General features: G+C 41.7%; 1 protein-coding gene across 5 annotated transcripts in view; it reads left to right on the top strand.

The window, feature by feature from the left end:
- Positions 1 to 12,721, top strand: part of LOC126469714 (glycogen debranching enzyme) — a 204,835-nt gene that overhangs the window by 163,849 nt on the left and 28,265 nt on the right. For all 5 annotated transcript variants that reach the window (XM_050096902.1, XM_050096903.1, XM_050096900.1 and 2 more), the window contains exon 19: positions 8,344 to 8,522. In XM_050096902.1, the coding sequence (XP_049952859.1) occupies positions 8,344 to 8,522 (179 nt within the window). The remainder of the gene's footprint in view (positions 1 to 8,343; positions 8,523 to 12,721) is intronic.

Below are 12,721 nucleotides of genomic sequence, written 5' to 3'. Positions count from 1 at the left end.
TTGTGAAGAATTGCTTTGCTTCCATCTTAATACTGTAATGCAGGCCACAGTCTGGGGTTTTCCAATTACAAGCTCATGCATATCAGTTGTCATTGATGCTGACCCAGTTCTCTGTCAGGTGGTTCAGTTTGTTCAACAGGGCTGGCCAGATAAACTGCAAGGTCAGGCTTCAGACCCTGTGTGGAACTATTTTTCCTTATGATATCGCCTCTCTGTTTTTTACTGTGTTTTGCTGTTGTCCATGGAAGACCTCTCTCCCAGCATAGTTATTCCCATTGTGTTATGGTGTGAGGTTCTATGTCTTCTCCAGCAGGGCCATTGGGGAGTTTCATGTACTCAACTGTTAGCTAGGAAATATGATTTTTGACCAGGAATCAATGGCAAAATTGTCTGTGTTGGTGCAGTTTCTGAGCAGTGTGCCTGATAACAGGCAGCTCCCAGGGAGTCTATGTCCCCCTGGGTTGCTCCATACAAGCCAGGGGAATGCATTGATGTTGACTTTGCAAGTTCCTTCTCGAATTCATATTTGCTCTTGGTTGTAGATACGTTTTCCCAGTTTCCTTACATTCTCTAGTGTGTGTTGATGTCAGCTGAGGTCACAATTCACACATTCTTGAGTTTTTTTCTATTAAGAAGTTGCCTTGTACCTTATTTTCTGACAATGGACCCCATTACACATTTCCCAAGCCTTTCATTTGTTTTGTTCCCGTCACGCTATTCATCATGTTACTGCTCCACCATTCCACCCTCAATCAAATGGCAAGGCAGAATGACTAGTGCCCATTCAAGTTCCAAATGATAAAGTCTGTTGTGCAATCTTCACCAGATGTCACCCTTCTCAATTTTCTGAATGCCTATTGCTTCACAACTATGGAGGAGCTGAGTTGCTTGGTGGCTGGCTGCCACACCTGCTCCTCCACCTATGTGGGCTGTACCACACCTGCCACGATTGGGTTCCTCCAGCCACTTCACACCAGTATCACTGCTGTGGGCATGAGGGTTTGGTCACCAGTGCACTGCTTTGACCAGTTGCATCCCCACTCACCACCAGAAGCTACCAGTTCACAGGTATGGCCCCCGTTGCCGCAGCCTGCCCCGCCACCCTCCACCTCAAGCCTGTCGTCACCTGCTGTAGAGGTGTCCCCATCCCATTGGCTGCCACCTCCATGTGTTTTGTCCTGGGGTTCCTGCTTCCTGGTGCTGGGCACTGGTCCTCCTCTGGCCTCAGATCCGTTGCTGCAGTCTGCTGTTTTGGTCGTCCACCTCCGTCGGCCCCCTCGCCATCATTGCCTCAGCTGTCATCGCCGGTGAGTCCACACCCATCTCCTCCACACTGGGGTCTGCCTGCTGATGATGATGATGCAGAAATGGTAATGGCACTCTCCTCCCTAGTGCTGTCATTGGGCGCCACGTGGGCCCACTGCCCTCGGGCACATTCGTGTCTCAACACGCTCTGGCCCAGCACATTGTCCCATCCCTGCTGTCAGCACTGCCTGCCACCATTCCAGATCTGATGAATGTGTCTCTCATTGGGCCATGGGCATCTCCTCTTTTGCCTCAGTCCCATCTTTGCACAAGGGAGAGGTGTGCTGTATCCTGCTACTACTGCGAGTGAGTGTGAGTGTGCCAACTGTAGTGTTGCCACACATGTGTACTTAAATCAACCACCAACTGTATCAGTGTGGGCCGACCAGTAGAGGTCCACCTGCAGGAAGCATGCACACAGCAATGTTTCTGCTGCACGGTCTACCGGTGACTCGCACCTATATACGTGGGGAGCAGTGCTGACTCTCACTCTGTTCTTTTAGTTTGTACTGCTCACATCAATTGTTCTGTGTCTTGCTTATGTTGCACCTTCTGTATGATTCTTTTGTCTTATTACATGTGAAGTCATGAGAGGCTTACTTCCATTATTGTTCAGAGGGTTATGAATAAAGACATATTTGTGTTACTTGGAATGGTTTCATGTATTACTTTTTTACTAAAATATGGCTGAAGAGATGTTTTACTTGGAGCTGCTTAGCAATAGATTAAAACAGTGCAGCCATTATGTGGTGCACATACATGCCCATCTCTAGGAACAGCTTGTTTTAGCACATGAAAAGCTCAAAGGTGGCCCCAAAAAGAGACTCATGAAATATATGAATGCTAAAATTGTTGGAAAGAACTTCCTACTTGATTTTGCAGTATTTATCTTAGCTGGAGAACAAGATTATCCAAGAATCAGGTAGTGGCTTTCCCAAATCATCTTTTCTTATGAAAGAGCTATGCACTAAGGCCATAAGAAGAAGCAAGTGTAAAGTGCTGTTTCAAAGTGAAACTGCTAAGCGCAAAGTTTAGAGTAGCAACATATGACTAAATCAAATGTTTCCTCATACTTAAGTGTCAGGACAAATTGTGCATCATTTTTGTGCTGCTCATTGAATAATGTGACAAATGTGACCGCATTTGGAATGCTCTGCTAATAAGTTAGCTAAACACTGACTGCAAGTTGCAAAAGATGGTGATATGCTGTAGTAGGGTTAACAGACATTGAAGGCTACAAAGGTGATCTGCTTGCTTTCTACAAATAACAGTTATGACCTCAACATAGATCAATCAGCAGGGAATATCACGTAATAACTGTTCCAAGAAACACTAAAAATGGGAAGTACTGAAAAGCAGTCAATGATTCTAATGAAAATGGGGGTATTCATTACTATAAAGGTTCATGAATTCTCATAAAGAAGCAGCTGGAAATATGCTTCCATGAAGTTAATTTCAGATACACAATCGCTACAAGTGAAATAAGAAAACAACTTCGCAGAATGTGCCAATTTGTATGGTCGATGACAGTTTATGTTTCGACAGGCACTTAGAAATCTCCTTATGAGCAGAAGATCCCTACTGTTTGTGGACAGTGATGACTGGGATCTCTCAGCAGCTGAATAGGATACAAAACTTCCTCCCAAATTAAAACTGTCTGTTACACTGAGACTTGAACCCCCATATTGACTGATCTGTCTGGGATTGACTGTAACCTGTACTCACAGCTTCACTTCTGTCAGTACCTCTCTCCTGCATTCCAGCTCGAGTACTGGTCTAACACACAGTTATGGTATGGCAGGAAGTTTCAAAACAGTGCACATTCTGCTGCAGAGTGAAAGATTCATTGTGTATAGGATATGTTGCAAAATTTCTAGACACAAGGCTATGGGTTATACTCTCACTGTGTCACAGATGGCATATAGGAACAGTACTGTTCCTTTGAAACCAAAATATGGCACCAATATTGAGAGTGATCTGAGTAGCAAAATCTGTAGCATAACTTAAAGCGTGGTCTAATAAGAAAGGGATTGTCATGCAGATATTACCTATATCTCAAAATGGGACAACTTCTGATACCAGCTGCATGAAGTTTATGATGCAATAGTAAAAGCTATCAAAGGGACTTGAGCCAGATGTGTTCCACACATCGTCGCAGTTGACTGCCACAAACCTGAGATGGCGCATGATCAACTTATACACTGATAAACCAGAGCAGTATGACTACCTACCAAATAGCCATGGGTAACATGGCATGGGTAACAGCAGTGACACATCGTAGTATTAAAAAAATATGGCTTTGGTAGGTCACTGGAGGGTGTTGGCACCATATCTACACACACAAGTTATGTAATTCCCATTCTGGGGATGCAATGAGCTCTGACACCACATTCAATTATGTCCCAGATGTGTTCAATCAGGTTCAGATCTGGTGAGTTGCGGGGCCAGCGCATCAATTGGAACTTGCCAGTGTGTTCCATAAACCATTCCATCACACTCCTGCCCTTGTGACATGGCACATTATCTTGTTGAAAAGTGCCACTGCCATTGGGGAACATGATAATCATGAAGGGTGTACATGGTCTGTAACCAGTGTACAATACTACTCGGCCATCACGGAGCCTCGTGTAAGCTCCACTGGGCCCATGGATGCACATGTGAATGTTCTCCAGAGCATAATAGAGCTGACACCAGCTTGTCTCCATCCTGCAGTACAAGTGTCAAGGAGCTGTTCCCCTGGAAAACAACGGATTCGTGCCCTCCCATTGGCATGATGAAGAAGGTATAGGGATTCATCAGACCATGTGATGCTCTGCCAGTGCACTAACCTCTAGTGCTGACAGTCACGTGCCCATTTCAGTCGTAGTTGCCAGTGTCGTGGTGTTAAAATTGGCACAAGCATGGATAATCGGCTGTGGGGGCCCATCATTAGGAGTGTTCAGTACACTGTGTGTTCAGATACTCTTGTACTCTGCCCAGCATTAAAGTCTTGTGTTCGTTCGACCAGTGTGTACCACCTGTCCTGTTTTATCAGTCTGCTCACCCTAGAACGTCCGACAACTGTAATGAGGGATGGCCACCCAACCCCACGATATCTGGATGTGGTTTCACCATGTGTTGAAGACACTCACCACACACTCCTCAAACACCCGACAAGTTGTGCACTTTCCAAAATTCTCATGCCAAACCTCCAGGCCATCACAATCTGCCCTCGGTCAAACTCAGGTAGAACATGCACCTTCTCCATTCTACACATGGACAGCATTTTCACTGATGCTACAGGCAACGTGCATGTGTCTGACTAGCATTCTTTACTCACCAGGTGATGCTGCTATGGCCTGGACAGGTTTATATTAATAGTAGGTCAGTGGTCATAATGTTCTGGATGATCAGTGTATTACCTATCAGGGTATTACCTATTACTGGGATAGGTGATTGACAAATGAGGTGACTTACCAACAGTGTTTTAGAGGAACTGAAAAACCCAAGAATCCCTATGTCAGCACCAATAAACACTGTCAAATTCCGGGCGCTGGACTAGATTGGAACCTAGTGATATGACAAAAACCAGTCACATGACAGCTCCTGCTGCTTTATCACATGTGTGTCCAAGAGGTCTGCCTGTGTAGACTGTGACACATGACTGAGAGCTGTACCTGTCAGTCACAATCAGCAAGAGAGGCTTGGCAGTGAGAGTGAGCCACTTGATTGTGGTGGCAGAAACAGTCTGAGCAGTATGACGAGACCAGACTCCACTGGTGGTGTTGGCCCTTGTATGTGAACTGCAGTGTCAGCAAAGCAGTGATGGTGTGAAGACAACACTTTCTGTTAGTGTCATTGCAAACCTTTAAGTGTAAATATTGTGCAATGGCCAAGACAGTGTTGAGAGGCAGTCAGTCGTTTCTAGAGCATTGGCTCTCATATAAGACATGTTTACCGTGTGGCCCCTTACAAGGCTGTCCCTGTAAGATAGATTGCACAGAGCTGGCATAGACAAATTGGTAGAGTTGACTTGGGCCTCACAGTCAAGTACATGTGATTGATCTGATTCTTTGGTGCTCAAAATAAATATAACCACTTGAGCACAACAAGATTCTGGCAGTAGCAGACAAAAATAATGTTGAGCTTGTCAAACATGAAGGGAGAGGAAAAACCTGAAGGCCACATAAAGTTAACAAGTTGTCAAGATGTTGATATGTGGCATGTGGCAAGATGGGACGTGTGACATGTCCCATCTGGACAATGTGATGAAGGTGACCTTTTCTTCTCAGCAGCAGTAGAATGCTGAAATTGGTAAAATGTGAGTCGGAGTGAGGTATTACAAGAGCTGCTGGTGCTGTAGCACCTGTGACTCCTGCTGCTTCCACAACAATAGCCACATGTTTTGATGAAAGTGATTTTGTTGTACATGTTGCTGATGTTGTGTTTCTAAAAGGCCCCATACATAAGTAAACCCAGATAATTAACTGGTGAATAAATAAAATAATACTAGACTAACTAAAGTTATGTTTTACACTTCTTGTCACCAGTTTACAGTTTTAGTTTACTACTCCATCTGTAATAATTTCTAAAATTGTGCAGTTCTCCTCATCCAGCATGTAGTTGTAATCTGAAGCTAACTAGTAACACAAACAAATGGCTTGAAAAATACCATTTAATTCTCATATCTCTGTGGCATTAAGATATGACAGCAATATGTGGCCCAGATGTGAATAGTTACACTCATGTGGAAATCCCTGAAACAATAGTGTCTATCAGCTTTTGGCAGTTTTTCCTCTGGAAACCAAATTCTGCAAACCTAAACTTGGGGACGAAATGGTGGTGCATATAATGACAGAGCTGTTGGAGCAAAAAATATCAGCTCATTTCTAGCAGTTACTTCCAGATAGACTTCGTAGAACAGTTTAACATATGAATGCCAATTATAGAAGATTCAGTGCTACCCTTGAAACAGTTTCAAGGAATGTACAGTCAGTTGTATCTGAGGTTGATGGCTCCAGGTGTGTGAATTGCAGAGATATGAGAAGAACCTAACTGTGTGTGGGTGTGTATTGCTTTGTTGGAAATTGTGAACTGTAAGACCTTTTAATAATGTCATGTAGCACAGAGGGTCCTGTACCATATTAGGAGTAAGTTCAGTGATCCTTGGAATCCTGCTGCTGATTAATGACAACCGTATGCTTTTGTAGTCCAGGTCATGACTCCAGGAGAGAAACAGTCATTAAACTAATTTTAGTTCTCGCAGTTGTACAATCTGTGATAGTGCTAATCCTTTTGGAAAGTAAAGCACTAATCATTGGAAAGGAAGTACATATAAAAACGTTCCCAGGACCCATTATTACTGGAATTAGGGTTTCAATTCATGATGGAGTGTGTGCTAATATGAAATGTGGAGCAGACCCTTTCCTTATGAGGACAATTCATGAGAGCAATCCATGAATGCTTTATGATCCACTTGAAAGTTTTAGTTTGCCACTTCCTGTATCCTGATTTCTAAACTGTGCAGTTCTCCTGAACCAGCATGTATATTTCATCTGTTGGGAAGCTCTGCATTACTATTTCTTAATGCCACAACAAATGGAGGAGTTTTTGTAAATGTAATAATGCATAAAGATAACTGGACTGCTGCTACCTGTGTTAGGTTTCCAAATGCAATAAATGATTGGCAAGGAAGCCAATGTCTCTGCTCATAAGTGCCTCACAGACAAACAGTCTTTCATCTTTCTTCTGTGTCTGGATCACATAAAACTTGTCTGCCATGTATAGTCAAGTAACATTTCCATTTTGAGCAATGAAATCTAACCGTAGTATATGGTTGACTCTTGCATCATCTGTTCAACAGTGTGCATTTAGTAATCTGATGGTATATCCTGCTTGTGATAATTTCAAAATAATGAAGGAATCATTAGATGAATGGATTTTGTATGGGTGGCATGTAACAGAATAAAGAATGGTTTAAATATACAGAGCAATAAAACATTATGCCCAAAATCTGTTTCCTGTTGTCGGTAATGCTACACAAAGGAGTACATGCATGAGGTCTATGGCACAGCAGACAATAGTGATCAGGGGTGAAGGTAGTGGCATACTTGTTTCAGGCTCTAAATTTGTGCCCTCTTTCAAAATGAATCCCTGGACTTCATTATTGCCATGTGTCTGTCATTTCATGGTGATTTACTTGTGGTCCACTGGCAGTTAATGACATTTATGATTGTATATATCCTACCTCTTCACTGTAGGTAGTTACAAGATATGAAAGCTCACATAAATGGAGAATTCATCCACATTCAAACACTATAACTTCATAATAAGGTGCTCTTTGGCATCATCAAGATGAAAGTGTAGTGATCTCCTATTTTGTGTTTACCTTCATTTGAAGACCATAAATATCATTGATGTTCATGCAGAGTCCTTTACACAAATATTTGACACAGCCACAGTATGTTGCTCAGCCTGTACAATTGTTTGCAATCCATAATTCTCATATTTTACATTTACAGTTTTCACAATCTTGTTCACATGTGGTTGTTTGCACTACTGCCTCATATATATGTCAGACATGCCTGTCAGTGAACTTCACTTGATAAAACATGTCTCATCAAACTTTTTGTGACTGATGTATTGCTCGTATAATTCATCCAAAGAGAGATTACAGCTCCCCATATTAGTTTTGCATTCATAAATTAGTGAAAATTTATTTTTTGTATAAATGTACTTGTTGGGAGGTCATTTATGAGGTGGTACAGTTGTGAAAGGTTTTGATGTAGAATATGGTTCTTTCTAACATTGGCTATATTTTCATTCATGTTTGGTAGAAGTTTGTTTTACACCTCAGAAAAGAGGAAAAGATCAAGATGTTCAGTAGCAACTTGATCACAGTAATGACAGTCTTGTGAGTGACTGAGCAACTGCTGATTATGAGACACTGTCTGCTTGTGAAGTAATAGAGGCTTTGTCTGATACTCAGGGACACTGGTAGATGTAACTCTCACTTTGTTAAAATTAATGTTATGTCTTCACATGATGTCTTACTTTCAGATTTATTAAGGATGGCTCAACTTTCTTGAGAGGTTTGGCACTAGGGTCTGTACAGTGTGCATCTGTTGTGCACTCGTCACCATTGCCACAGTTATCACCAAATTTAGCAGCTCCATTGCCACTAACAAGACTAGATAGTGAAGGAAAAGAAGTGCAGGCTTGTGTAACTCTTTCAGCAGGTATGTTAGACATTGTTATACTTTTGTGTGTTATGATCAAACCGATGTTACTGTAAATAGAATTAAATTTTTAACCCCACTAATTAATATAAAATCTAATCATGGACTTGTCATTGATTTGACTGAAGCTGTCATGAGGGTTGTGGTGAACGGAGGAATATGTTTCCCTCAGATTATAATTGTATCAAGTTTCAGACTGTTTCAGTTAATGGCATTAGACCTACTTTTTCTGGAGTGCAAAAGGTCTCAATTTAATTTAATTGAATTGAATTGTAAAAATCATAAATAGTATAGAGCTTTGGATCTCTGCCTACCCTTTCCAGCTGTGTGGCTGGATTGAAGACTTTTTAGCAAACAGAACACAGCATGTTGTTATCAATGGAGAGACGTCTACAGATGCTAAAGTAACCTCTGGCGTGCCACAGGGGAGTGTTATGGGACCATTGCTTTTCACAATGTATATAAATGACCTAGTAGAGAGTGTCGGAATTTCCATGCGGCTTTTCGCGGGTGATGCTGTAGTATACAGAGAAGTTGCAGCATTAGAAAATTGTAGCGAAATGCAGGAAGATCTGCAGCGGATAGGCACTTGGTGCAGGGAGTGGCAACTGACCCTTAACATAGACAAATGTAATGTATTGCGAATACATAGAAAGAAGGATCCTTTATTGTATGATTATATGATAGCGGAACAAACACTGGTAGCAGTTACTTCTGTAAAATTTCTGGGAGTATGCGTGCGGAACGATTTGAAGTGGAATGATCGTATAAAATTAATTGTTGGTAAGGCGGGTACCAGGTTGAGATTCATTGGGAGAGTCCTTAGAAAATGTAGTCCATCAACAAAGGAGGTGGCTTACAAAACACTCGTTCGACCTATACTTGAGTATTCCTCATCAGTGTGGGATCCGTACCAGATCGGGGTGACGGAGGAGATAGAGAAGATCCAAAGAAGAGCAGCGCGTTTCGTCACAGGGTTATTTGGTAACCGTGATAGTGTTACAGAGATGTTTAGCAAACTCAAGTGGCAGACTCTGCAAGAGAGGCGCTCTGCATCGTGGTGTAGCTTGCTCACCAGGTTTCGAGAGGGTGCGTTTCTGGATGAGGTATTGAATATATTGCTTCTCCCTGCTTATACCTCCTGAGGAGATCACGAATGTAAAATTAGAGAGATTCGAGTGCGCACAGAGGCTTTCAGACAGTCGTTCTTCCCGCGAACCATACACGACTGGTGTTGAAAAGGGAGGTAATGACAGTGGCACGTAAAGTGCCCTCCACCACACACCGTTGGGTGGCTTGCGGAGTATAAATGTAGATGTAGATTTAATGTTTTGGGGCTTTTTTTTAACTGCTGTGGAAAATATCAATAAATTTTTGTAAGTAATATTATGCCAGTGTTGTTTTTTTTTATTATTATTCTTTTCTGAACTCTTTAGATCTTCCATCTCTAATAAGATCATCTTCCATGTGATATTACCTCCATATTAAATGCAAAAAGGATGGGGTGAAAGAGAAAGCTGCACAGACTAGGCTTAGAGATACTGGTTGTACACTGAGGTGACAACAATCATGGGATAGCAATATGCACATATACAGATGGCAGTAGTGTCGTGTACATGGGGTGTAAAAGGGCAGCGCATTGGCAGAGCTGTCATTTGTACTCAGGTTATTCATGTGGAAAGGTTTCTGATGTGATTATGATGGCACATCAGGAATTAACAGACTCTGAATGCAGAATGGTAGTTGGAGCTAGAAACATGAGACATTCCATTTTGGAAATTATTTGGAATTCAGTATTCTGAGATCCACAGTGTCAAGAGTGTGGCCAAGAATACCAAATTTCAGGCATCACCTCTTACCACGGGCAATACAGTGGCTGATGGCCTTCACTTAACAACAGAGAGTGATGACGTTTGTGTAGAGTTGTCAGTGCTAACAGACAAAAATGCTGAATGTAATAACCATGGAAATTAGTGAGAGACGTATGACAAACTTACCCGTTAGAACAGTGCACCAAAATTTGGCATTAGTGGGGTTTTGGAGCAGACGACCCATGTGAATGCCTTCGCTAACAGTATGACATCACTTGCAGCACCTGTGGTCAGTAATGCTACACAAAGGAGTACATGCATGAAGTCTATGGCACAGCAGACACTAGTGTTCAGTGGTGAAGATAGTCACAGCCAACAACTCAGATGATCTTAGTAATCTTGATTTTCTTTATTCAGCATCCATAAAAGATGAAAGCATCAACAATTGCCAAGTCCACTGAGAAGCAAAAATTCTGATGCCACGTCTCGTAGGAATGCTGACCAATAACAGTGTTCTTATAGTTGGTCAAAGTTATAAATGTCTTACATGATCTTATTGTATCTGGCAATAGCAAGCAGAAGGCTCATCATTGGTTTAGCTCCATCATTATTTTTTTACTAGACACTGTTGTGGTGTCCTTAGGGTTGTCCAGTGTTATGAGAACGCTCACACATTTCATGTTGTTTAATGTGGACGCAACCCCATCTCTACACTGGAACTGAAGTTGCGTTGCCCCCAGCTTACATTTCTGTTTCATCATTTGAGGAAGCACCACATATCTAGGTCTCACAGTTACAATAGAAGGGATTCATTTTTTTGTAGCACTTTCATTAGATGTGCTGTGGTGAAAAAATGATGAAATGCTACCGCACTGTTTGTGTGCTGCAAATATCAAATAAGGAGGAGAATAACTTGTTCTCCTACAAGTATGTTAAATGTTGAGTTCAGATTAATACATCGTCTGCAACAAGCTCTGAAAAATTACACCAGATGTCAGGTGACACTAGAAATGGTAAGGTGAATCATTGGGAACAAAGTAAAACTAGGAGTTGGTCGGAGTATAGTTCCCACTGACTAAGCAAGGATTAACACATCTGAAATGCACATCACTGAAGTGGCATGAGCTAGAAAGATTTGCACCAGATTAAGGGCCACACAAAATAATAATTAGTATGTTGTCTGCTCACTTTTCTGCCATACAAGATTTAATGACTTTAGCTGCAAGAATATACAGAATTATCCAGGACAAGGATAAAAAAAATAACCATACACATTTCTGTAATTAAAAGGCTCACCTATCAAAACAGGAAAATTGCACGTAACTTTTAGAATGATAACAGATTATAAGAACACAAACACTTAATAGTAACATCCTTGATATGCCTTTGCATGAATCAGGCAATAAAATCATTGGAAGTGATCAATACTATTGATGATTGAGCACTTTTCACATGATGCTACGTCACATTCACTGAGGTGACAAAAGCCATGAGATACCTCCTAATATTGTGTCCGACCTCCTTTTGCCCAGTATAGTGCAGCAACTCAATGTGGCATGGACTCAGCAAGTCATTGGAAGTCCCATGCAGAAATATTGAGCCATGCTGCCTGTATAGCTGTCCATAATTGCAAAAGTGTTGCCGGTGCAGGATTTTGTCATGAGCTGACCTCTCTATTATGTCTCATAAATGTTTGATGGGATTCATGTCAGGCAATGTGAGTGGCCAAATCATTTGCTCAAATTTTCCAGTGTGTTCTTGTTAGCTGGGAACATGGTGTAATGCTATTCATGAAGATTCCATTGTTATTTGGGAACATGAAGTCCATGAACGGTTGCAAAGGATCTCCAATTAGCCAAACATAACCATTTCCAGTCAATGATTGGTTCAGTTGGACCACAGGATCCAGTCCCTTCCATGTAATCACTGCTTACACCATTATGGAGCCATCACCAGCTTGCACAGTGCCTTGTTGACAACTTCGATCTATGGCTTCATGGGATCTGCACCACACTTGAACCCTGCCATCAGCTCGTACCAACTGAAATCAGAACTCGTCTGAACAGGTCACAGTTTTTCAGTCATCTAGAGTCCAACTGATATTATTGGTCTGCATTCCTACAAGATGTGGCATCAGAATTTTTACTTCTGAGGGGATTTTGTATTTTTTGATGCTTTCATATTTTATGAATGCTGAATAAAGAACATCAAGATTACTAAGATCACCTGAGTTGTCGGCTGTGACTTGCAAGACAATTGATTGGTAGCTTTTCATCTCAAAAACAGAAAGGGTGACCACTAAGGCTCATGTCATAAACTAAAACAGTACCAGAGAATGCATGACTTGTCCAGTTAGTAATCATATGTCCATCTCAGAACAAACATATA

Source organism: Schistocerca serialis, chromosome 3, assembly GCF_023864345.2.
Source record: "Schistocerca serialis cubense isolate TAMUIC-IGC-003099 chromosome 3, iqSchSeri2.2, whole genome shotgun sequence".
Lineage (NCBI taxonomy): Eukaryota > Metazoa > Arthropoda > Insecta > Orthoptera > Acrididae > Schistocerca > Schistocerca serialis.
This window is presented reverse-complemented; position numbering and strand designations above follow the sequence as displayed.